Below are 23,903 nucleotides of genomic sequence, written 5' to 3'. Positions count from 1 at the left end.
TTTCATGGCACACTATTTTGTCCCTATTAATTTGGCTGTGGCACCTTTTCTTCAGATGTCATGTCCCCCACAACATTTTCAGCAAAGTTACTCCAATGCTGCAGACGAGCAGGAAAAGCCATGGAGACACGAGAAGCTACTCAGAAGCTCCTGGATGTCGGGCCGCTCGTGGAAGTAGCATTCATCAGTCCATGCCGAGAGGGGAAGCCAGCATGTGACCGTGGAGCCACACGAAGCGCTGGGGAGACCTCCGCTGACTCCAGGGTGGAAAGCGAAGGAAGCAGCTGTTCCACAAAGGGTCGGAGATGCAGGGAGAGACCAGTGAGACTACCCAAAGCATATATATATATATATGAGATTGTTAACAATGAAAAGAGCATAAGAAGAATATTTGAATGCAATCAAGACAAACTATTGAAGCAACACCCAATAAGAAGAATGTTTATGAAACTCCAATCCAGAATAGGTGCATGAGATGCCAGTGTGGGAGAGAGGTTTGAGCAAGTGCTTTCATAGGCAAATATACCAAGTACCTCATGTTATAGGGCATTTTTGTATAACCAAGAAACTGTGAATCAATTAAGAGAAGTCCTGGCAGGCAAGTACATCAGGGAGTTGAAGCTATGTAAAGATTCCCGACAGGAGGGTACACCAGGGAATCTGAAAGAAACTATAAAAGGTAACCTGGCAGGCGAGTATACCAGGTTATTGAGATTGATTGAAGGAATTATAAAATAAATCCTGTCAGGTGCGTATACCATGAGGATGAGACTGAGGGAAGATTCCTGGCAGGGGAGTACACCAGGCAATCTATCTGCAGTTAAAGGAAACTTTACAGAAAGACTGTTGGAAAGCTTGTGATTGGAGTTATGTGAAGAAACAAAGGAAATGTTAATTAAAGTGGAACTTTTTGCCGTCCTATTTAGGAAACCAGGGGAAGAGGACCACCCTCTGGATTCAATGGTCTCTACCTTGGAGAAAATGTTTGTTTTAGTCATTATTAGGTTTTGGTTTTGAACACATTTTGCTAACATCAAGAAAAAGACATTGCCTGCAACTTTTTGCTGTTTGTTTATTAGTGTGAGGGTCGTATAGGATGCTTTGGGCACAAGGATGGCTTATCAGTTACTGGCTTCCTGATGCTGACTGTTCCTTTTTGTTTTGATTTTTAGGTAGGGGAAATTCCTCTTAGAATAAAGCCAGTTAGGCAGTTTCCCAACCCATTTTTGTTTCAATAAATGTCTTTGCTTGATAATATATCTATCTTGTGTCTGGCTCTCATTGCCGACTCCTCACAATGCATATTGACTGACTACTCCCATCTTTCTACATAATAGCAGTTTTGTTATACAAGGACATTATAATGCATTTTGCCATATGGTGATATGTTTTGCTATGTCATATTTGCATTGTCATTTGTATGTGGCCTTTTAACATGCCTCGCTCTGATTGTACTGTCCTCTTTTGGCAATACTCAGGAAATGTTAGTCACGGCCACTAACCTGTGTCCTTGTCTCCTCCTCTGGCTCCTGGTTCTGGACATTAAAGACAGACGCAGCACTGTCGGCCCCTAGAAGTCGTCGTGCCATCTTCTCCTCATAGGTCAACCGCTGCAATAAAAGGAAAAAAGGAATGTGGGTTAAGGCAAATTAGTAGGGCTCGCCTTATTCTTTGTTAATTTAAAAATATGCAAGTTAGGTGCCATCAAAGTCTATTATTATCAATATTATTATGGTATTTATTGAGCACATACCTAGCGTCAAGAAGGAACAGAGCACTTTACAGAGGTATACAACAGTAGAGATGCATAATGGAGCGCTTTTCAGAGGTAACAACAGAAAAGATGTACAGCGGGGTGTAGGCTAGAGAGGGGGGTACAGCTGTACAGGGTGATGGGGAGAGGTGGATGGCGTCTAGCTAGTCAGGTGGAGCAGGGAATGATGTGATGGCCTAGGTGTTGAGGAGGAGAGACTCCTCCGAAGAGGTGGTTCTTGAGTTATTTTTTTGATTGTAGGAGCGTGGGAGCAAGGCTGATGCTGACGAGGAGGAGGTTCCATAGACTTGGGCGTAGGCAGGGAAGGCTGGTTGTTTGGTCCTTTCCTATTTGCAGCGGCAGATTTCAAATCTGCACATGTCCGGACTTCTGGTGATGCACTGTCCATTGGAGATGCTGAGTTTCTCCTCGAGATAGCTGGCTGACTTCAGGGCAAATGCCTCATAGATGATACAGAAAGACTTGAAGATGATTTGTGTGTGCAGTGGGAGCCAGTGAAGGTCGATGAGGGTCGGTGTCATGTGATCAAATCTGCATAGACCGTTGATGAGGCGTACGGCCGCATGTTGGACACTTCACAGGTACACAAGGGAGGACAACGGGAGGCGTTCAAGGAGTGCATTGTCACCATCCAGGTGGGATAAGACTAGTGCTTAAACAGTGTATCTAAAGCTGTTCGGAGGGAGGAAGGGATTGACTTTTCGCAGGCGGGAGAGCTGTTACCGAGCTGTCTGAGTTTACTTAGCTATGTTTGTCTTAAAGGAGAGGTGTTTGTCGATGTGGAACCCAATAACTTGGCTCAGGATGTGAGCTCAGGTGTGAAGCCATCAAGGTTCATGGTTGATAGCCAGGTCTGTATATATGGGTGTTCGGTGTTGTTGGTGAGGAGTAAGAATTCAGTCTTGGAGGGGGCGAGCTTCAAGTATGAACTGAACATCCAAGACTGGATCAGCGAGAGGCAGGCTTTTAGCCTGTGGATGTCTTTAATAGAGTCAATCTTGAGGTATAGCTGTGAGGTGTTGGTGTATTGGTGGATGTGGAGGGCTCCCAGTGGCTCCATGTATAGATGGAAGATCACTGGGGAGAGGATGTAACCCTGGGGAAATCCACAGTTGATAGGTAGCATTGGCAATTTAGAGGAGTCCATCTGAATAAACTTCTGGTGGTTGGCGAGGTAGGACTTGAACCACGTAGGACAAGGTCACCGATCCCCATGCGCCAATTATTATGTCTGTGAGCACCTGGTGGTGTACTGTGTCGAAAGTGGCCGAGGGGCATGTTCATTTAAAAATGATGTGAGTTAGGTGCCATCAAAGTCTAGATATGTATGTGCAATCACGTGTCCTTCTTCGTAGGTGCTATGTGCATGTGGAGCTACTCAACCTTGATGGGCAAAAGTGTAAGTTTATTGTCGCTCAGCCTACATCTGCTATAAGGGAATGTATGGTGAGGAAGAATTGTCACTTCAGCAGGGGGTATATGCTCGGAATAAGCAGAAGTACTCTAATATAAACATAGTACTCCAATATAAATAATGCTTCAAAGAACGCTTCAGGTTCAAGCACCTGGTGTTCTGGTCTGAGTTAGACCAGTGTCCCATGCCTCTGCTATAAGCGGTAGTTCAAGGCATTCTAGAAAATTAGCTGGATACAACTCCTGATCTTACGCCATGTAAATATCAGATCTAGTGATATTCAACACATTCTTTGGTATAAAACGTATTCTGGAGAAATATTGTCACAATATACACCATGATAAAAACTGTACTAAATATGGTAGGACAGTCACTGAGAAATAAAAGGTTTGGCTCAGGTTGTAAAATGATCTATACCAAAAATGTTATGCTTTGAAATGTGATTTTCCATGGTAAATTTTAATCAATTCACCTTACATTAATGAACATAGTAGCACCCTTAATTTAGAGTAGCAAAATGTCCATTAGTTTATTGTTATGGTCCCCATGATAGGCAGCTAGAGAGGACTGGAAGTGTGTGCTGGTTGGCATGGCAATCTAGTGAAGAGACGCATAGCACAGTTTTGGAATGCTTGTACCGTCTCGTAAGAGTCGCGAATTTGGTGCCTGCATTCGTGTTAGCCGCATGGATCTCGTCCTGGATTAACTCTTATGCAGTATAATAATACTATCCCAATGTCTGTGCATCTATAGCGATCCCTTGTTTTTGGATTACAAAGCATGGATGCACAACCCCATCCTCGATTGCTGCAGAAAGACCAGGCTTTCAGGATATCCTTCATGAGTATTTATTAGATAAATCTGCATCCAATTGCTCCAAATAGAACATCTTCTACATATTTGGCGGTTCTCCTGGAAACTCAATAGATCCGTAGGCTGGTGATCCAGATTAGTGCACCACTAGGGTACTACTCACTGATGAGGCGGTATGACCTTACCACTCTCACTTACTGGTGAGTCCCGGATGGCGCACAAGGCACCACTCTCCAGACAAGCTAGGGGGCTGTTGGACCACTCCAGTGGTGAGTGCTGCAGTATAAAACACTCTCAATATAACACACAATGAATCAAAGCCCTATTGATCCTGGAGTACCACTGCATATCAGCTCCCAGGTAAGATGCTAATAGCTGAAATAACATAAGACTGCATCCATAGGCTTGACTATAAGCTTTTTAATTTTCATTCAAAATTAATTACCTTTGATAAACATCTGTTTATTACACAGAACACGTTAGGAGTACCGAGTGTCATCAACGGGCATTACATGCATTGTGGTGACACCCCCCCCCCTAGGTGCTAACTGTACATTGGCAAAGGGTAGGTACATTTTATGAAGGCCAACCTATGCAGCCATGTCTACATAAAATAGTCTGCATGAAAAGTGGAATCAGGTCCAGTGTGGGAACAAAAGAGAAATCCAACTTATTGGGCTTCATTACAACTCAGGCGGTAAGGGTTTTACGGCGGCGTAAACAGCGCCGACCCTTACCGCCTGAGTACGAGGTCCCTTAGCGCCATGGAGGTTTTAACACCTGCTTTTCGCAGGTGTTAAAATCCATGGCGCTAAGGGACCATGGAGTTAATTACGCCACCGTAATTTACGGTGGCGTAATTAACGCCTTCCCCACTCCCATTATGCCCTATGGGGCAAAATGGGAATGGGGAAGGGAAAATGGGGATTTACCGCCCCGCCAAGGTTGGAATGGGGCGGTAAATCCACCAACCACCATGGCGTAAACGTAGTTTACGCCATGGTGGTAAAGTCACGGCCCAGGCGGTAACTTACCGCCTGGGTCGTAATGAGGCCCATTGTTTTAAATATTAGTACCCTGCGAGGGCCAATGAGCTTGAAACAAGCAAGCTCATTGGCCCTTGCTGGGTCATTACCAGCCCAACAAAGCCTTTGTAGGGCCGGTCACATCGGCATACTGGCTGCCATGAAAATGGACTATCTGTAGTCCCTTTTCCCCCTTCCATGGCAGACATTTTTGTTTGTTTACTTTTTTTAATGGCTGCCATGGGAAGGCAGAAGGGACTACATGGCTGTGATGCCCCCACTCCTGGAAAGACGGATCCCCAATTTTCCCTATATATTTTGTAAAACAATTGCTACATTTCTGCTGCAGCCATTTATTTATTTTGTCGACATCATTTTAATGGAACCTTCAGACTTTAAGAATAGTGCGACAAACTCTCATCATCACTTCCTAATATTGAGTTACATTCCTTATTTATATCCTTATATTCCTTATATTGTGTTATATTCCTTATTTATATCCTTATATTCCCTATATTGAGTTATGTTCCTTAATTATATCCTTATATTCCTTATATTGTGTTATATTCCTTATTTATATCCTTATATTCCCTATATTGAGTTATATTCCTTATTTATATCCTTATATACCCTATATTGAGTTATGTTCCTTAATTATATACTTATATTGTGTTATATTCCTTATTTATATCCTTATTCCCTATATTGAGTTATGTTCCTTAATTATCTCCTTATATTGAGTTATATTCCTTATTTATATCCTTATATTCCTTATATTGTGTTATATTCCTTATTTATATCCTTATTCCCTATATTGAGTTATGTTCCTTAATTATCTCCATATATTGAGTTATATTCCTTATTTATATCCTTATATTTCTTATAATGAGTTACAGCTCATGCACCGTTTTAATCTATGCTAGGATCACTCGACAAGGTTAGTTGAAATCGTCTTTCTGGCTTCTCATGAAATCCCCCTATTCCCCTGGTATGGTTCTCTCAACCGGATGAGGGTTGTGGAGGGAGAGGTTCCGTGAGGCAGGTTGGCATTGCCCTCCTCAGGGCACGGTGGCGTGATGATGCCAGCATGCCCAAGACAGTGACCTTTTCCGCACAAGCCACACTAACACTAGGGTAATGTTTTGTAAATTGCCCGAGGCCATGGATCACTTTGTTGGAAAGAATTAACAATTATGTTTTTGCAGTAGATTTTTAATGTGTATTTGACCTTCCTTGGGAATTCGACCAGAAACATCACAGAGATGAGAAACCTCTAGGTGTTGAAAAAAGCAAATATCCTTATGCTCCCAAATAGAGAATAAAAGTGTCATTAAAATGGTTTCTCGACAAGCACAGGTGTTTAGAGACTGGCCAGCATAAGAGATGAGAATGTCCATACCGGCTGCCCATTGTTAAACTCGTCCTTGAAGCGCAGCTTCCTCTCCAGGTCTTGGATCACGGCATCTTTCGTCCCCTGGATCTCTTCGTCAGATGCTATACGGGCTGTTCTTCCATTCTTCTTGGGAAATCCACTGTAAGAAGATACCAGAGTCAAAAACATCACCAAATGTTGCATTTTGTGTGTATTTTTATATATTGTGGACATGGTACTTTGACCAGACACAGTAAACTGGGAAGTCCTCCGGGCAGGGGCCTTTCAGAGGATGCATGCGTGGGGGACAGTTGGAGCTTCACCTGCTGGTGATGGGGAGGGTGCAATGGACAAATAAGACACGATGTTCACTGACATGGCTGGGGATGTTTACACATAGGTACTGATGAAGAGGGTATGTTGCCAAATGCCAAAACATACAAAAAAACAGACATGCTTTCACTCTAGTCTTAGGGTTCATGAAGTTAGACTGGTTGAGCCTCTTCTACAGGCACTGACCTACCTTGGAAGCCGTCAAAACAACCTAAAATCTGAGGAAACATATTTACAACAACTATGCACCCCTAGAGTGACATCTTGCCATTTGTGTCGTGGGCCATGCCCAGCAGAACGTTCATTTATTGCCAGGTTTTTTTTCTGCTGCAGTTTTTATCAAAACCTTTGCCTGAAAAAACTCATAAAAAATATGTGGGGGAGGGCGGATCAAGGGCATACAAGGTGGGGGAATAGGGACGCCCCCAAATTAAAACTTTTTAAAAAATCGATGTGTTTTTTGGGCAAAAAGTTTCTGTAAAAAACCCTGCAGAAAAAAACCTCTTGGGCTGAATGAACATAGAACCGCCATGCGCCCTCTCACCAACATGGTCTCCACTGACTCACTTCAGAGATGTTAGAGATGGGACAGCTTCTCAGGCCCGTAACCCACTGGGGGTTTGCATTGCCACCATCTTAATGACTTTGAGAGGATCTTGGCGCCCAGTGCGCAGCTGGCGGACTTCCGGACCTCTGCTGATAGAGTTGTAATTTTGATGGATGGCCACAAACATCAGCTTATTTTTAGTGTTGATGGTACTGGGGCAGCAGCCGCATTAATGCTGCAGACACCATGAATCATCACAATTTTCCAAAGTACCCCCACTAAAGGACCTCCTCGTAGGGGACCAAAGATTGCATGCTGCGTGAAGTAGGCTTCTGAGCACTGAGAACACTTTAAACGGGTCTCCGAGAACTGTAACCTACCTACACACTATTCTTCCCTTTTTCAACAAAGCTGGGGTTCACACCCTCATTAGCACCCTGGATGGGGAGTGCTGACCAATGAGGATACTCGGAACGCGGGCTGTATTGTCTGGTACAAGCCTGTGTTTCGAGCAGCCTGGGTAGCCAGTGCCCCCTTCCCTTCCATGCTCCCCCTCACCTTAGTAGTCAAATAGTTTTCTGCACGGGTGAAAATGTTGTGTTTCTGATTAAATATTTTTTCTAAAACATACCTTTGCTGGGTGGCACAGTGCTGTGCACTGCTGCTGTCCCCTCAGTATGTGTTCATGTTGATGATGTCACAGTCATCAACATTGAAAACAGACTGTGGCTTACAGCAGTACTGCACGGCGCCGGCCTGTGTGAGCCATGCAGGAAAGATATGTTTCTTTTTAAAAAAAAATAAACTACACAGGTGCTAATGGCGATGTGCCTCTTGGTGGCGGGGGCCCCTGTCAGTAACAGCATGGCCGTCCTCGTTAACGGACTGTTGCTTCGCTCGGGCCCTTAACTTGGGCAGTGCCTCAATATGTACTGATGCAGGGCCTTTGGTGTTTATTAAAGCAAGATGCTTAAACCTTTATTAAAAATAAGAGTTTATTTAAATGTACAGATGCTCATAAAAACAGATTCTATATAAGTGCAGAAGGTAGAGTGCACATTAAATATATCAGTTCTCGGGGTGCAGCAGCTTTTTATTTGGGTCTTGAGAGCCCAGCTGAAAAGATCAGATCAAAGGATGTGGTGAAATAGGATGGCTTCAGCTGGCGTGCAGCTGTTGCTGCCAAAGAAGCTTTCTGGATTTAGGCCCCATGGCATTCCTAGTTATCTGGGCATCTTCACTCTAAGTAAACCGAGCCAATGTGTACTTCCTTGCATTGGTAACCTCACTTTCCGAGGTGGGTAACCTCACTTTCAAAGGTTAAACATTGCACTCATTGGTTGAGTCAGCCAATCTGGCGAATGAGCTGGTACCTGGGCCACACTCTCCCACATTTACAAAACAGAAAGTGGTGGCTGGAAGTTTTTGAAATCCACTGAAACCACTTGTATTGCTCCGAGCAAACTTCCAGAGCTCCGTTTTTCAGCCTGCCATGCCATTACAAAAGTGGAAAGACCATCTGCAAATCAGGCTTGGTCCCAACCCAAATGGATTCATTCATCCCGAATTGCTTGTCATATCCCTTCTGCACGAGACCACAAGCAACCCCGGTTTGAACCTCTTTGGGAATTGGCATTCAACATGTGCACCCCGAACCAATTTACGCCTGTAATCAAAACCATGGCTAGGAGAAGTGACGTCATAAACGTGTTGGCAAAAGGGGAGGAGATATCTGTTATACAGATGTATTACCTTGCTCAAAACAAATATTGTTTTTTTATTTTCAAACATTATGTGAAGACTTTCAACAGCGGGCCTCAAAAATTGTTATCTTAGGTGATTTAAAATTATGAATTGATGTACCTTCGGCATTATCTCAGGAGTTTTTATTTAAGCAATATGGCCTGAGCGGCGGGGGCATTACCGACTCAGGTAATGCCCCGGGGCCCATAGTTATAGGCCCGAGCGAAGCTGCCCCCGCCGCGAGGGTCATATTGCTATTAGTACCCCGGCCCGCATTATATGCGGGACCGGGGCACTAAAAACATTTTTTTCTGTCCCGAAAGCCGCTGCGTTTCTGGACAGAAAAAAAAAAAGACCAAGAAATTGCCCACTGGGAAAGGGAAAACGGGAGCCCGTTTTTTCTTTCCATGGCGGCCTTCAGGATCGGATGCGCTGGGAACACAAGTGATAGGTTATTTATAACGTGCTTAATACCCAGAGGTTTCTAAGCGCAGACCTGGTGATCGAACCTCTGGTGCTCCGTGACGTCTTGCTTCCAAGGCAAGCATGTTGCCCCTGAGCTATCCTCCCGAGACAAATCTCAGGCGTACTGGAAATTGCTCTTCTCCAAATATTGTGGAGAGACCCTGTGCTGGAATTCCAAGCATATGTGTAACTTCGAGAGAACACAGACACATACCCAACATGTGTACAGTTTGGACTAGAGCACTAATGCCATTAATAACAGAGTAATAACGTGTTATTACAGCCCTTAAGAAGCAGGAGGTAACTGTCATGAAGCACTATACAGGAACTCAAATGAGTATCATTCTACAAAGAGTACAGTTAAGGGTTTAGAGTAGAAAAAACATTTTTACCATTGAGTAGTGCTTTAATTTACGTTATCCCTTGTACACTAGAATGCAGACACCTGGTACTATTCCCAAACTGAGAGCGTGAACTCACATGAGGTAGAGCTCTGTAGGCCAAAATGTGAACGCTTCACATGGGTCACTTTTCTAATGATACAATGATTACTTGTGGGCCTTTGACTCATTGGACGGTGCAGAGACAGGATGGGAAGTCCTGGGGGGACCAGCTGTGAAAGGGGAAGAAATCCAAGGCCAAGGAGAGAGCGGGAGTATGCCGGGAATGTTGTGATAAATTGCGCAACCTGAGAGTGCCTAGGAAGAGGAAGCCGATACCTCTGAGAGGTCTTCAGAGAGCTGGCGGCGACTGGGAGTGTTATGACCGTGAGTGAAACCTGGAAGGGCCTACACAGGTGAGGCTGTTTTCTTGTTATGCTTTGTCAGTTTAGGATCGGACTGTTAAGGTAGGCTTCATAACTCTTCTGCTAGCCCAAGAGTAGAACGTTTGTGCTGAAAGCCTAGGGTAGCCAGAAGGCCAAAAGTCTTGTCAAGGTTAGGTTTTGGCTACATGTTTTGGACTTTGTTAGTAGTGTAGGGTGCCCCAAGGAGGTCGGGGACTTATAAAAACAAGTTAAGAATGTTATGGTTTGGTCACTGACCTCCGAAGGTTTTAGACATGTGGAGAAAGCCTCGCTTTGTGTTGATCCATTCCTGACACTGGTAACTTTAGCTACAGCCTTACAGGTATAGTTTGAACCCTGGGTCCTATAGGTCTACGTCCAACCTCTTCCCTGAAGAGCCAACCAATAAAGAAGAGTTTGATCACTTATTTCACATGTCAAGTGTGTCATTGCTCAGCCTTACCCCCCACGTCCAAAGTCCAGAATCGTGCAGCCGGACTCCTATTGGGCCTTACTTTAGTGACACACAGGGCGCACCTCTCTGAACCACTTCCAGGAATATTTTGAATTCAAAGATGATTGCCAGACATTCTGTAAAGACCCCAAACACCTCTCCTCTGTTCAGCCAATGGCCATTAGCCCCTCCTTGGTAATCCTCTCCTGCTGCGATACAGGCCAGCCGGTGGCTTGCCTTGTGGCATGGTAGTTGCATGGCTATCCTGGACCCGGCCATACATACTGCTATAGTAACATCCTAAAACTCCTTTCTGCCCCTTCTCCTCTTCCTTACATGGAGGCCGGAGGCAGCCATTAGCCATGCAAGGAGCTATACAAAAATAAATAATAAATGAATAAATGAGCATGTTGACAGCCACAATATTGTGAAAATTGTCCCTGTTTATTCTCAATTTTGAAAGGGGATGATTTCAAACAATGAAACATCCAGGGCTATATTAAAGAAACCTTGCAATGGTTCAAGTCGGATAGGATCTAGGGAAGTATTCTTTCAATGCATATTGGCAAAGGGCAAATGAAGCCCGAGTGCTTTGATTAGGAATAAACATTGGCAGTGTGAAAAAATGCATGGCAATAATGTAGGTTGCATTAGGACACATGGTTGTCCTGATGTTAATTGTGCTTGCAGCAAAGCACAGTTTCTGCAATATAGCCCCATATGCCATTTCTTTATCATGTCTGCTGTCTCTCAGGGAATGCGCTCTTTCGGTCTGCTACCATACCGCCATTGCCCCTCCATCCCTCTGGCTTCCTCGTCACAGTCCTTACTTAATTGAGGAACAGACTCCCCCGACAGACTGAGTGTGTGTGGTTCTTTCCTCTATCCCCTCCACGAGTCGCCTCCCACCCTTACCATCGGCCTGGCTTTCTCATTAGGGTCAGGTGGGAGGGAAATGGGATTGGCGGTGACGAGGAAGATCTGGACCCGGAGTAATGGAGATTAGCGGTTAGTAATCGGACCACTATATTGCTCCTTCTCCACCATCCAATGCAGCTTGCCGCCTTATGTGATCAGATCCCTCCCTGTGATTCAGTAGCAGGGGGTTCTGGCACATGTAAGCTTTCCCATCGATGCCATGTATTTCCAATTACATTAAAAATGGAAATACTCCAGGAAGGCTTTGTGGGCTTCAGCGTCCAGCTGCGCGCGGAGAACAAACGCATTTCAATGTGACATTGTTGTCGAAAAAGGCTTGAAGGCAGAGGAGCTCCCACTGTTCCTTGCCTGATAACTCGACGCACTCTGTTTAATTAAAGGAGGCCAGGGGCAAATGCTTAACTATAAGTGACTCGGAAAGTTAAACATAAACATTGACACGATGTTCACCTTTCCTTGCACACAAAACAACTTGAGACAAGAGAGGGCAAGAAAAACAAACTATCTCTCGAGTCCTCTCTGTGCATCGTTCTCTCATTCCCTCGCAGTGGTTCTGCTTTCTCTCCCACTCTCTATCCTTGGATCTCCGACGAGAAAATACAACAAAAACAAGCGTACGCTCTCTTTCTCTCGGTCTCTCTCACGGTCTATTTGTTTCCCCTTCCTTTTTCTTTCGCTCTTCGCCATCTCCCTTCCTTCTCTCGCTCGCTTTGTCTCTGCCTCTCTTTCGCTCGGTCTCTCTCACTGTGTATTTGTCTTTTGCTCTCCCCTCGGTTTCCTTTCTCCCATCATTCCCTCATTCCTTTTTATCTCTGCGTCTCTTTTTATCCTGGAGTCTCTCCCCTGCTCCGTTTGTGTCGTTCTTTGTGTTTCTTCTGCTTTTTCTTCTTTTGCTGATGTCCAGCAACATCTCCTTGCTCCACCCTTTTTCTCTCTCTGTAAAAGGTCCTCTCTCTTTCTCTCTCCCCAAACTTCCAAACATGCTCCTTGATTGCCTTTTCATCCACCCTCCTACTATCAAGCTCCCTCTCTCTCTGTCTCTCTTTGGAAAGAGGCATTTGGGACTCATTACAAGTTTGGCAGTATTCTGGTGGTAAATCTGTCGGAATACTGGCAAATGGAATTACTGTTACCGCCACTTGATCCGGTGGAATTGCCACCAGATTACAAGTGATGGTATGCAGGTGTTAATCCATAGGACTCCAAGGGGATTGCATCAGAATTAAGGCCAGCAGTAATTCTGCCATATTTTGCAAATATTTGGCAGTAAGGTGGCAAAGTTACCTGCAGCATTTTGCTGACGGTTTTTCCTTCACCTCATCGCCAAAGTTCTAGCACGATGGTGCGGTAGTGCAGTGGTAACGCACCACTGCATTATCACCATTTTTTCCCACCCACCTGTTCTTGTCATGAAGCCCATTATCTTTGTAAGAAGTAGTAGTGACCGTGAGCCGGACATTTAAGGAGAGAGATGCTTTCTAGACGGGAAAGTTACTCTTCACCCTCACAGATAGTGAGGGTGGGTGGAGGCTACTAGTCGGTGGAAACCACTAGTGGGCGTGGACCAACTGTGGTGGTGCAGAGCTAGGGGGCAGTGGAAAAAGGGATGAAAATTTTAACATTCTTGCGAACCCAGACTATTTAGGTCTTTACATATTCTTCCAATTCATCTGAGAACTTCAGTTTGTGGGTACATGAATGCTTAGACGCATGTACCTGAAATTGGGGCTCAGGAGCTCCCACAAAAAGAAGGCTACCCGGCACAGAACAGCTTCTGTGTTCCTTCTGAGAGGTGCTTGCCATCTCCACCTACCAGCCGGCACAGACCTACCCAATTAAATATATTTTGCATCATTTCAGAATAAATACGATTTTTGGTAATTATTCCATGCTGGCCGCTAAGGCTCGGACAGACATGAAATACGAGAAGTAACGCCACTCTGCCCAAGTGCAAGGTAAAAGAGCCGAATAGTGCTGTTAGGAGTTCCTCATTGGTGGTAATTCTTTCTGTTGCCAGGAACCTCTGCTCACTGCTGCCTAGTTGCTGTTATGGGTAGCAGTGTACTGCAAGGCACCTGTAATTACAGTGCTGGACATTTAAAAGAGAGGAATCTACTGCCTTTACCATTCACCTCCCACCAGCTAGTGTTCCTCTCTGCAAGAACCAGTACAGGGAGCCCTTCCCTGCAGCGTCCCCACTGCTTTACATATAGCCACACAAGTAAAAGAGCAAGAGCAGACCAATGCATGATTACAGGCCCTTTGTTCAACCCATATACACCTCTCCCTTGTCTATGCCCCCAGTCCATGTCTTCCCATGCTGCTCTCTCATCAACCAAGTTCACCCCCATTTTGCAAGGGCACAGGTTCACCCCTGTACTGTAAAGGAAAAGGTTGACTCTTAATGAGAGTTCACCCCCAAATTGTAAAGGTACACACCCCAGAGACTGCATCTGTGATCTGTATCGCTTCATATGTACGTTATGTCTGCTCAAAGCGACATCCCTGTTACTCCATGAAGATAACAAATACAAAAACAGAATTTGGGGCTAGAAACATAGGATAAGCAGGGTTTGGTCTAGGGATAGAAATGTAGGACACACAAACGTGCAGTCTGCAGTCTCAGATATTAGATGACAAACAAGGGCAATGAGAGTCAGGGGTTAATCAAAGATCAGGAGGTGGGGCACCCATTGGAGTTTCATATTTCTGGAGGACTGGGGTACCAAGAAAGCTAATGTATATGTACACTAGAAAAAAGGACCCGTACTCAGCACAGGTACTATAGACAGACATGCTAACGCTCATCATTTGTTGAAAATCAATGATCCTGTAGGTCGCTGTTCTGAGTCACTTATCGATTGATGTGCTTTGCACTCTGAAGTAAACTGCACTGAGAATAGGTGCCTGTGACTGGCTTGCATACCCCGGGGCAGATGTGTAGGGGAGGCGAGAGTTGGCATGCTGCAGCATAGTGAGACCTTCTGTGCACTCTTCCCACCTGTCGCCTCACCCTGGTGCGGTGCAGTGCGTTGCGGTGCAAATATCTCGGGAACGGTGCAGCACAGGCTTGAAGCGTGGTTTTCAAGGAGGACCTTTGAGTTTTGTTCTGCACCTTAAAATGCTTACACTGAGCCTTGTTCAGTCCTTCTACAACCGCATTGATGTTTTGCCGATTTGAGGCAACTGTCTCCTGTGTGGAGAGGCTGGAATCCGGGCAAAAGGGGTGGGATGTCCAAATGCCATTTAGCCAGTAATGTCCAGAGGGTCCTAACGGGTAACTATGCACAATTTGGTGCAGATTGGAGGAACGGTGTGGAATTGTATAAAGAACAAACTAACATATTTTCCGTTTTATATATATGGAGATATATTATAGGGCGGCAATAGTTAAGGTGAGTCGAACTCCCATAGGAACCCCTCAAAATTCTATTGTTAACAACTTTTGATTTGAGTACGGATTTGACCAACATTTTGAAAGTGATTAAGGACTCACGTGTCCCTTTACCTCCAGACTGCAAAGTTTAATAAAGATTTGTTAAAACATTATTTAAAAAGTTATTAAGAAGAAAAAAAATTTTTTTTCTCCAAAAGTGTGGCCCACTTCCCATTCATTTTTCCATAGCAAACAAGGTACATTTTTGCAAAGCGCACAGCCCAGACCGCTGGACGGATTTGGGCCAGGTCCGAAACAACTTGCCCATGAAGCATTGACTCGCGATCCATACGTGATTTGGGGTTATTCCATGCAGTAGTTATTTAAATATTTGATGGGGAAGGGGTGCCCACTCCTTAAAAATAGATAGCTAGATCTCAGGGATGTATCCGGAACTATTTTATTTAGAAAAGAAACGACTGCCATCTTTTTTTTCTATCGATGCAAGAGATATCGGCAGCTATAGCCGAGCATATGGCAAAATGAAACGCAGGAAAAGTGCTATTTGCAGGTCACAAACATCCAACTGCCATCAGGCTAGAAGTGGAGAGGGGTGTGGCTAGAGGGCACCAGGTGAAATTTGGGAGTTGGAGGGGGTCTACAGACTGAGTTTGCAACACAAAGCTTTCTGTAGCCCTGAATAGCCGACATCTCAGAGCAAAATGCATCACAGAAGCAGTGTGTGTTGTGGGGGGGGGGAGAGAGAAGGTCATCTTGGGAGTGTGGAGAGCTGGCACAGATGAGGGGGGCAGGAAAGCATCTTTCTTTTCCAGCCATTTTGCTCATATTCACGGCTATACAGGACTACAAATAGCTGAGTTTATGTGCAGTTCAGTACCTGCATTTACAGTTTTGTTGGAAAGATATTTGTACAGCTATAGTGAGGTTGGGGGGGGTGAAAAATTACTGCCCATGTCCAGTGATATGATTGCCACCTTGGTCTCCCATCCATGCAGTAACCAGGACAGACCCTGCATAGCTTCAAAGTGAGGAAGGGCCTCCCTCCTCAGGCCATGGTGTCGATAAACAAGTTAATGTTATAAGACCACTTAGAGAAACGGGCCGCCCCTTTCCTTGCTTTGAAGTAAAGCAGGGTCAGTCCCAGTTACTGCATGGATTGGCGACCAAATGGGCATCTGAATTATTCTTTTTTTTAAAACGTGTCAGTCCATTAAATTTTTGCACTCAAAGACAATTTTTGAACTTTTGCTGAATTGCATTCTGGTATTTGTGGTCTCCCAGTCAATAATTTTAAAAAAAGATATTTTTACAGCAACAGTGGGTTTCACATCCTGGCAGTAACTGAGAGGTGTTAAGATGGATTTCTGAACTCTGTCCTGGCGGCGCAGAAGTTCAGAAGGCCAACCTAATTACTTGGAACAGGGTAACCTCTGGACAAGCCAGACCAATCAGGGTAGCGATCGCGGCGGTCAAGACTAGGTCTCAAGAGGGGTGAGGGTGACTGAAAGCCCGCAATGAGCACACAAAGCAAGGACACTTACAAACTACTCCAAACAGGTGTTACATTAAAAATATATACACATTTATTCCAAGGCCTTTAAAACAATGACTGTAGCGAGAAATCACAATACAACTCTAGTAAACCAACACATACCATACCAATACAATATATATACAAATACAAACAAGTCTTAAGCGTTAGATGCACGAAATGTGTAGTCCACCTAAAAGGGAAGGAAAATAGGCAGTGCGAAATAATGCTTAGACCCAGTCCGCCTTCAGAGGCACCTAACTAAAAGGAAGTCCGAGCCCTACGAAGAGTGGAGCCTTGTGCTCAAAAGTACCTGCACACGCTGGTGCCAACGGGCAAAAAGGGGAGTCTCTTCGAGGGAATCAGGCAGTTCAGTTTAGTGCACAAATGAAGAAGAACAGAGTTCCGCGACTCAAGCGCAGCCTCCACTGTGGGCAGAAGCAGAGCGCGAGTACGGAAAGGCGTGCTGTTTTGACACAGTGGGGAAAAGCTATGGGCTCCTGCAGGAGGGCGACCGGTTCCTAGCTAGGCTACTAACCGGTCCCCGATGCAAGCAGACCCAGGTTTCTCCGCATCAGTTTCAGTCGCTGGCAGGTTCAGGAGAGCAGGGGACGTCTCGTCGTCGTGTTGAGTCTGCAGCAGCAGAGTTGAGTTGAAGATGTCCCAAACGAAGTGAACCTGCACAGTTTGTTACCACAGCAGGGCAACGGAGTGGCCGTGTGTATCTCAGCCAAATGTACAATACTCACTTCAGACCAGGGAACGCCAAGTGTACGAATCGTGTGAGAGTGACAAGGACTCGAAATACTACACAACCTGGCGGCGGTTACAGAGCAAGACTCCTGTGTAGGCTGGTCAGTCTGCTGGATGGCCCAGAGACGCTTCCGAAGGCTTACGAGCAGGAGATGGTGAAGATGCCGAGAATAGCTGTCCCCGCTATTCCAAGGGTTGAAGTACCAGTACAGGCCTTCTGGTTCGATCAAAGGTGAAAAGGGTTTCACAAGGCGACAGCTGTGCAGAGGAGCAGTCCTTCAGCGGGTCACCAGCGATTTCTCGGTTCAGCCTCTTGGTTGCAGGATACTTGGCTCCTGTATTCCTTCGTTCGTGAGAACTCAGGAGATCGGCATGGTAGTGGTGTTTCCAGCCCCCTCTTATTCACGGTTCCTTTTGCGCCAAAACGGAGGGGACCCAATGGGAGATCCGCTCATCAACACTCACACCATACATGGACCTATCACGGACCACGGTGGTCCCAGGCATTCACACCACCCTAGACTCTCTGGCACCCAGGATGTGTATTGGGATCAGACATCCCAGCCCACATCCTGGAGGCACACACCAGGCATGTAGAAGCCCGCGAAAGCATCCGTGTTTCGCGGGAAAGTACATGCCCAAATAAGGAAGGCCCCGGGTCGGCTCGACCTGGGGAAGGTGAAGGGAGCAAGACGATCAGCGGACAGGACAAAGGAGCCTCGTGGTCTGGCCATTTTGGGAGCCAGGCCACCATTTTGGGTTAAGCGCGAGAAATGCGCTTAAAACGCCAAAAGGAGCTCAAAACACAAGAAACGATCGCTGCCACCATTCCCGTCCGTGAATCACTTGCACCGATCAGTTACAATCCAAAAAGAGTATCTAGGGCCTGTAGAAGACTAGAGACCCAAGAGAGCAGTAACTTAGCTTACAGTGCCCTCTTGTGTCATGTTGCACGAAAGCCGCAACATGATAAAAGAAACTACGGAAAACAGCGTTTCCCGGTACTGACTGTCTTAAGGGCATGTCAGTTTCCCCGTAAGAATGGAGCGAAAGCCCAGAGGAGTGCGGCAGAAGGCTGCACTTCTCTGGCAAAGTCGAGAACAAGGTGAAAAACAACAGCAAAAAGTTTAGGGGTTGCCACATGGAAGGAAAATTACCTACAAGTACGAAATCTTTCCTAACAAGAGGAACCCTGCTTAGCTTCAAAGTGAGGAAGGATTCAGCGCCCTAAGGCCATGTTGCCTAATAAATGAGCCCCCCTTACTAGATCACTTAGAGAAACATGGCCTAAGGAGGCTGGATCCTTCCTCGCCTTGAAACTAAGCTGGGTCGGTCCGGGTTACTGCATGGATGGGAGACAGTCCACAGTCCAGAATGGTGTGTGCTTGCTTAGCTTTGAATATCTCATAACACAAGCCATCCACGTTATTTTTTTAAAATCGTACTATTGTCATACCTTGAACATTTTGCACTCAGACAATTGTATTGCCTTTTGCTGAATTGCATTCTGGTAGTTGTAGTTTCACAGTCAAGATGGGGTGAATAATTCCACAATTGTACACTTTTTGCCTAACATAGTTCTATAAGGATTCATATATTTAAGCGGCGCTATGTTATGTGTACTTTTTAAGTTAGCTTTATAAAGCAGAGTATTGTTGAAAGCCAGAGATGGGGATGAGGAGGGGAAATTATGAGAGAGCAAGTAAGTCATGAGTATTTGCCCACGATGTGGCAAGAGAGTTCGCAATCCTGAACGCTGGTGCAGTTATTTTCCCCTCATTGTGGCTAATTTTCAAGATACCAATAAAGGACACATGTGGGTGCACAGGGTAACTTTTTTTTCAGAGGGCGAATGCAACCCTTTGTGTTTTTTTGAGGTTGACAAGCTTGCTCAAGTAGTTGTCTACCAGGATTTTACTCAGGTTATGAAGTTCCCAGTGCAGACGCTGACCCACAACACCACAAACACTTGTTTCGTATTGGGATTTTGTTTTCCATGGAATATTTCACTACAGATTGCTGGGTTTAAAAGATGAGCACATTGTATACTTTGCCAGCATATTTATTGGAAGATTTCCTATCTATTGTTATTTTTCTGGTGTTCATTACTTTTTTTAAAAGTCTGATGCTATTTTGTCTTGCGCACTTTCGTCTATGGAGTAGGTCTACTGAACTATATTTGTATATTTCACTTTAAGATATATGTTCATTTACTGTGTTTATATTCATGGATGCCAGCTTTTCATTTCCGCTATAGTGGCAAAGGTACATGGGCACATGTTATTTCTGCAGCTGGTCATTTTTATCCCTTTTGTGTGCTGCTTAAATGCGGTTAGTTGGGGTTGTGCGATGTATGACAACAGTCACCAAAAGACCGGCCATAAAACAAGGGGCTTGTAGCGCGCTGCGTAACCAAAGTGTGTGATCCTCTGTAAATAATTTCATCGCACAGTCCATTACGAAAAACACTGGGAGTTTTCAAAGCCTGCAATTTTTTATACAACATTTAAATAATTGATATTGTTACAGCTACAGTGACATTGGGGGTGAAAAAACACTGGTGACCCGGGTCTCCCATCCATGAGCTCTCCCGGATAACTATAAGCGGCAACAATTAATGTCTTTTCCCGCTGGCAGCGCTAGCGGAACATGGGGATCCACAACTACCTGACTTGGGGCTGCGATGGGCTACTGTGGCCTTTAAATATTTAGGGGTGGATATATGTCAGGGTATCAAGACCTCCCATCAACACAACACTGTGAGAGCAGTGAATGGGATAGAGAGGTCTATTAGATTCTGGAGAAAGATCCCCCTGTCTGTGATGGGCTGGACTGCTTTGGTTAAGATTGTGGTCCTGCCTCGTTTAATGTACCACTTTACTAATGTCCCATTTGGCATTCCCAAGATTTTCTTCCGGTCCTTGAATGTGATGTTGTGGGAATTTCTTTGGGGAACTGGATGAACCAGAGTTTTGTTGGATACCCTCTGTTTGAGTTATGAGGATGTGAGTATTAAATGACCTCACTTTGAATGATACAACTTAGCAGGACAGATCCAGTTTGACTGCTGGTGGTTATCGGACAAGCCCACTTTGGACACAAGATTGATGTCATTGGCTATTCAGCCATTTACACTGAAAGAGGTTCTGTAGGTGGATACCAATAGGCTCATAGATTGTCCTTATCTTCTGAAATTGGGGAAGAACCTTTGGAATAGGACCCTGAAATTACTCGGAGTACGGGAATCCTACTCTCTGAACGTGTCTTTAGTTTCCACATTACATTGGGTAAAGAGGGATATTCTGGCCAATAGGAGATGCTGGGAGGCCAAGGGATTTGCTTTGTGGGGGATATGTTCTGTGATAGAGCCCTACTGGAATTCCCCAAAGTCGTAGAGGAATATGGAATAAACTCTGGGGAATTCTTGACGTACATGGGATTAGTGAAAGATGCTACGACTTGATGGCCGAGCCTGCCGAGTGAACCAGATGCTGATGCGACACTGGCGCTGCTGTAGAATTTGACTGGGGGAGGGCAGTGTGTCAAGGATGTATGGGAGGTTGTTGGAAGGTCTGGGTAGGGGAGACCTCAAGGTGAAGGCTCGATGGGGAAAGCACCTGGGTAGACCTTTGGATGAAGTGGCATGGGGGAATGCATTGATGTACATTAGGAAGGTGTCAAGGAATGCATGACACACACTGCTTCAGCTATATATTCTTAATAGGATGTAGATGACACCACTTACGATCTCTAGGTTCTCACTGTTGGTGTCCCTGTGTTGCCCTAGATGTCTGATAATGCGACTTGATGCATATTTTCTGGTTTTGCCCGAAGCTACAACAATTTTAGTCTGCTATTTGTATGGAAATTGAGGCGTACGAATAATTATGTTTGCCTGGTCTCTTGCGGTGTGTTTGTTGGGTATTTACCCTCACCCAAGGGCCACTAGACATCTCACCAAACTACTTTAGTTGGCATGAATACTGGTGAAAAGGTATGATCGCACTGATATGGAAGTCATCATCTGGATCCAAGTGGGATGATTTAAAACGTTGGTCTATGTCTGAGACTAAGGAGTGGTATCGGAAAACAAGTAGGAGAACACAGGAGGAAAATTATAATTACTTGAGGTGGAACTCCCGTGTACAGTCAATGTTCTATCCCTATGAGGATATGCCTCCTTGAGAGTCCGGCTATCTATGTGGTGCAAGATATCATTGCCGGCAGAGCAGACACTAATTTAACTAAGATGCAGGAGGAAGGAATTGTGGTATGAGTGTAATGGCAGACATGTGCTGGATTTACACCGCAAATTGGAGCTCCGAAAGTTAATTGTATGGCTGTAGTTGTAGACAAGCTGTTATTTGGTTCACAATGTATACTGATTATGGGCTTTTGAGAAAAGAAAAGTGCTAAAGCTGGAAAGCATTTATATTTTGATATTGCTGTTACTTAAAATACTAATAAACAATTTTTGTTTAAAAAATGCTTTTGTCCAGAGTGCTCCTATGCAGAATCCCAAAGCTCAGCCTAAAGGCACAAAAGAAATGAGCAAAGTACCACAATACACACATCTGTGCAGGTACTGTATGCGTGCAGGCATGTGTCGCGTTTAAGTCTGTATAAGCCTAGGCCCAGTGACGCTCTTTTTATTGTGATTTTTCCAGATGAAACTTCAACTTCCAAAGTGGTGCTTAATTTGAGCAAGATTAATAATTGGGGATCATTCTACAATAAACCCACTGAAGCTGTGCTCAGCGTGCTGACATTGCAGCAGAAGCATTTTGACAGCAGGCCCCTGAAATCAAATCCTTTTCTGGAGTCGCTGTTACACTATGCTTTATTTCGTTTCTTTTATTTCCTACGACCATTTATTTGGTTCCCCCTTCTGCTGTGAGCCCTTTACTTCACCTTCATAATGACACGGGCAGGGCGGCTGAACAGAGTCTCGTGGACTCGCGTTCGGTTCCTGAACACTGGTCAGGGGACAATCCGGCTCATTATTCCATTGGAAGTCGCCCCCCTGGTTGCACACGGATATTGGGTTGCTGGCAATGTTAATTGTATTCAGAGCAATGAAAGTAGTCAGCCATCAGCTCTGAAGCCTCAAAGGGACCTGTGTACAAAAACAACATAGCCTCCAATGGCAGAAATCCAGAAAAAGCTTGCTCTGTTCAGGTACTTGCTTTGAACCCGCCATAGCATCCAAAGGCCTCTCTGCTGCACTCTGTTGGTGGCTTTCAGAACAGCTGTTACTGTTCCCTTCTCAGGCGTCCATTACTGAGGCATGTCTTCTATGCCTTGCTTTCACAATCAGGGCTGGCCGAAAGCTTGCTTGAAATGGCTCTGGGGGCATGAAAAGGCCGCTGAATCCCCTGGTTTCCATGGTACGGGCTGGCGTACAAAGTTAAATCAATGGAGTCGCTTAGAGAAGAACCGCTCGCCCTGCAACTGGAGAGCAATTGGTTACAGGATAATCAGCCAAAGAGCATCAGCGCCGTACAGGAAGCAAAGCAAGTATAATTTAATGTCCTTGAAAAATACCTAAAACTTGAACCAAATTTGGACTAATTCAACTGGCTTTAGGGCCAAATTTCAAGTGCTTTTTCTGAATTTCAGACTGCACTATTCCCGCTATATATGTTTTTAACTCAAATTTCCAATGTCTTCTATTCAAAATTCGGGTGGATGTCAGTTAGAATGTGAGAAAAATCACTCAATTTTTTCCCAATTTGTAACTTTTAAAATTATCTATCAATAATAAAAACCAATGTTAACCAGACTTGACAGGTTGCACAAATATTTGCTCCACCTAAAAGTTTGGAACGATTGGTGACAGAAAGGGATGTGAAAGAGGCCGTTTTGAATGAGAATCCCAGTGTAACTTCACCTTTACGCTCGCTATAACTTCAGACAATTGCGCTTGACTCCTGAATCCTGCGTTGTGACGTCCGCAAGGTATTTGCTCCATTTTCCCTGCACTGAATCCAATTTCTTGCAACTTCTCGGGGCTGTACGGCAGTAATGGAGCACTTACTTTGAGAATGATAACATCTGGAAATTGACTGGCATCACTAAATAGCGGGGCTCTATTTTCCGACACTGTTGGCTTCTCAAATGGTTTTGCCTCCTGCATTCCTGATATGACACTGCGTCGACATCAGTGCCCAGGGCACTTCAAGCATATCGATGGAGGCCGAAGAACGAATCGCTAACAGATCGGAGACATGTCAGTCATGGCGTAAGATGTGGCGGTTAAGATTCTTGCCTGCTGGCGGCGTGGCAAGATGGCAGATGCCAGATGACTTTTTTAATCTAGGGAAAGATGTTTTGGGAATAAGGAAAAACAACTGTGCCCTTCTGTGGACGCACATAGAAGCATTATAGCCCACACTACAGGGCTCACTTGTGTGGTAAGTGATCGCCACCCAGTTCAGTTGTCCAGAGCGAAAGGTAAGAGGGTTACTATCGCCGGTGAAGGTCGCCTAGCAACCAATAGAGCCTGGTGCTAAGGGCTCTACAGATATTAGAGTTTGTGTCGGGGTAAGCCTCACCTGGG

The 23,903-nt window shown here is 45.0% G+C and overlaps 1 protein-coding gene across 3 annotated transcripts in view; it reads right to left on the bottom strand.

Moving 5' to 3' along the window:
• Nucleotides 1-23,903, bottom strand: part of PALLD (palladin, cytoskeletal associated protein) — a 1,335,292-nt gene that overhangs the window by 164,826 nt on the left and 1,146,563 nt on the right. For all 3 annotated transcript variants that reach the window (XM_069631388.1, XM_069631389.1, XM_069631390.1), the window contains 2 exons: nt 6,426-6,558; nt 1,503-1,610 (listed from right to left, as the gene is read on the bottom strand). In XM_069631388.1, coding sequence (XP_069487489.1) covers nt 1,503-1,610; nt 6,426-6,558 — 241 coding nt within the window. The remainder of the gene's footprint in view (nt 1-1,502; nt 1,611-6,425; nt 6,559-23,903) is intronic.

The sequence above is a fragment of the Ambystoma mexicanum genome, chromosome 6q (assembly GCF_040938575.1).
Source record: "Ambystoma mexicanum isolate Mex_15411 chromosome 6q, UKY_AmexF1_1, whole genome shotgun sequence".
Lineage (NCBI taxonomy): Eukaryota > Metazoa > Chordata > Amphibia > Caudata > Ambystomatidae > Ambystoma > Ambystoma mexicanum.
This window is presented reverse-complemented; position numbering and strand designations above follow the sequence as displayed.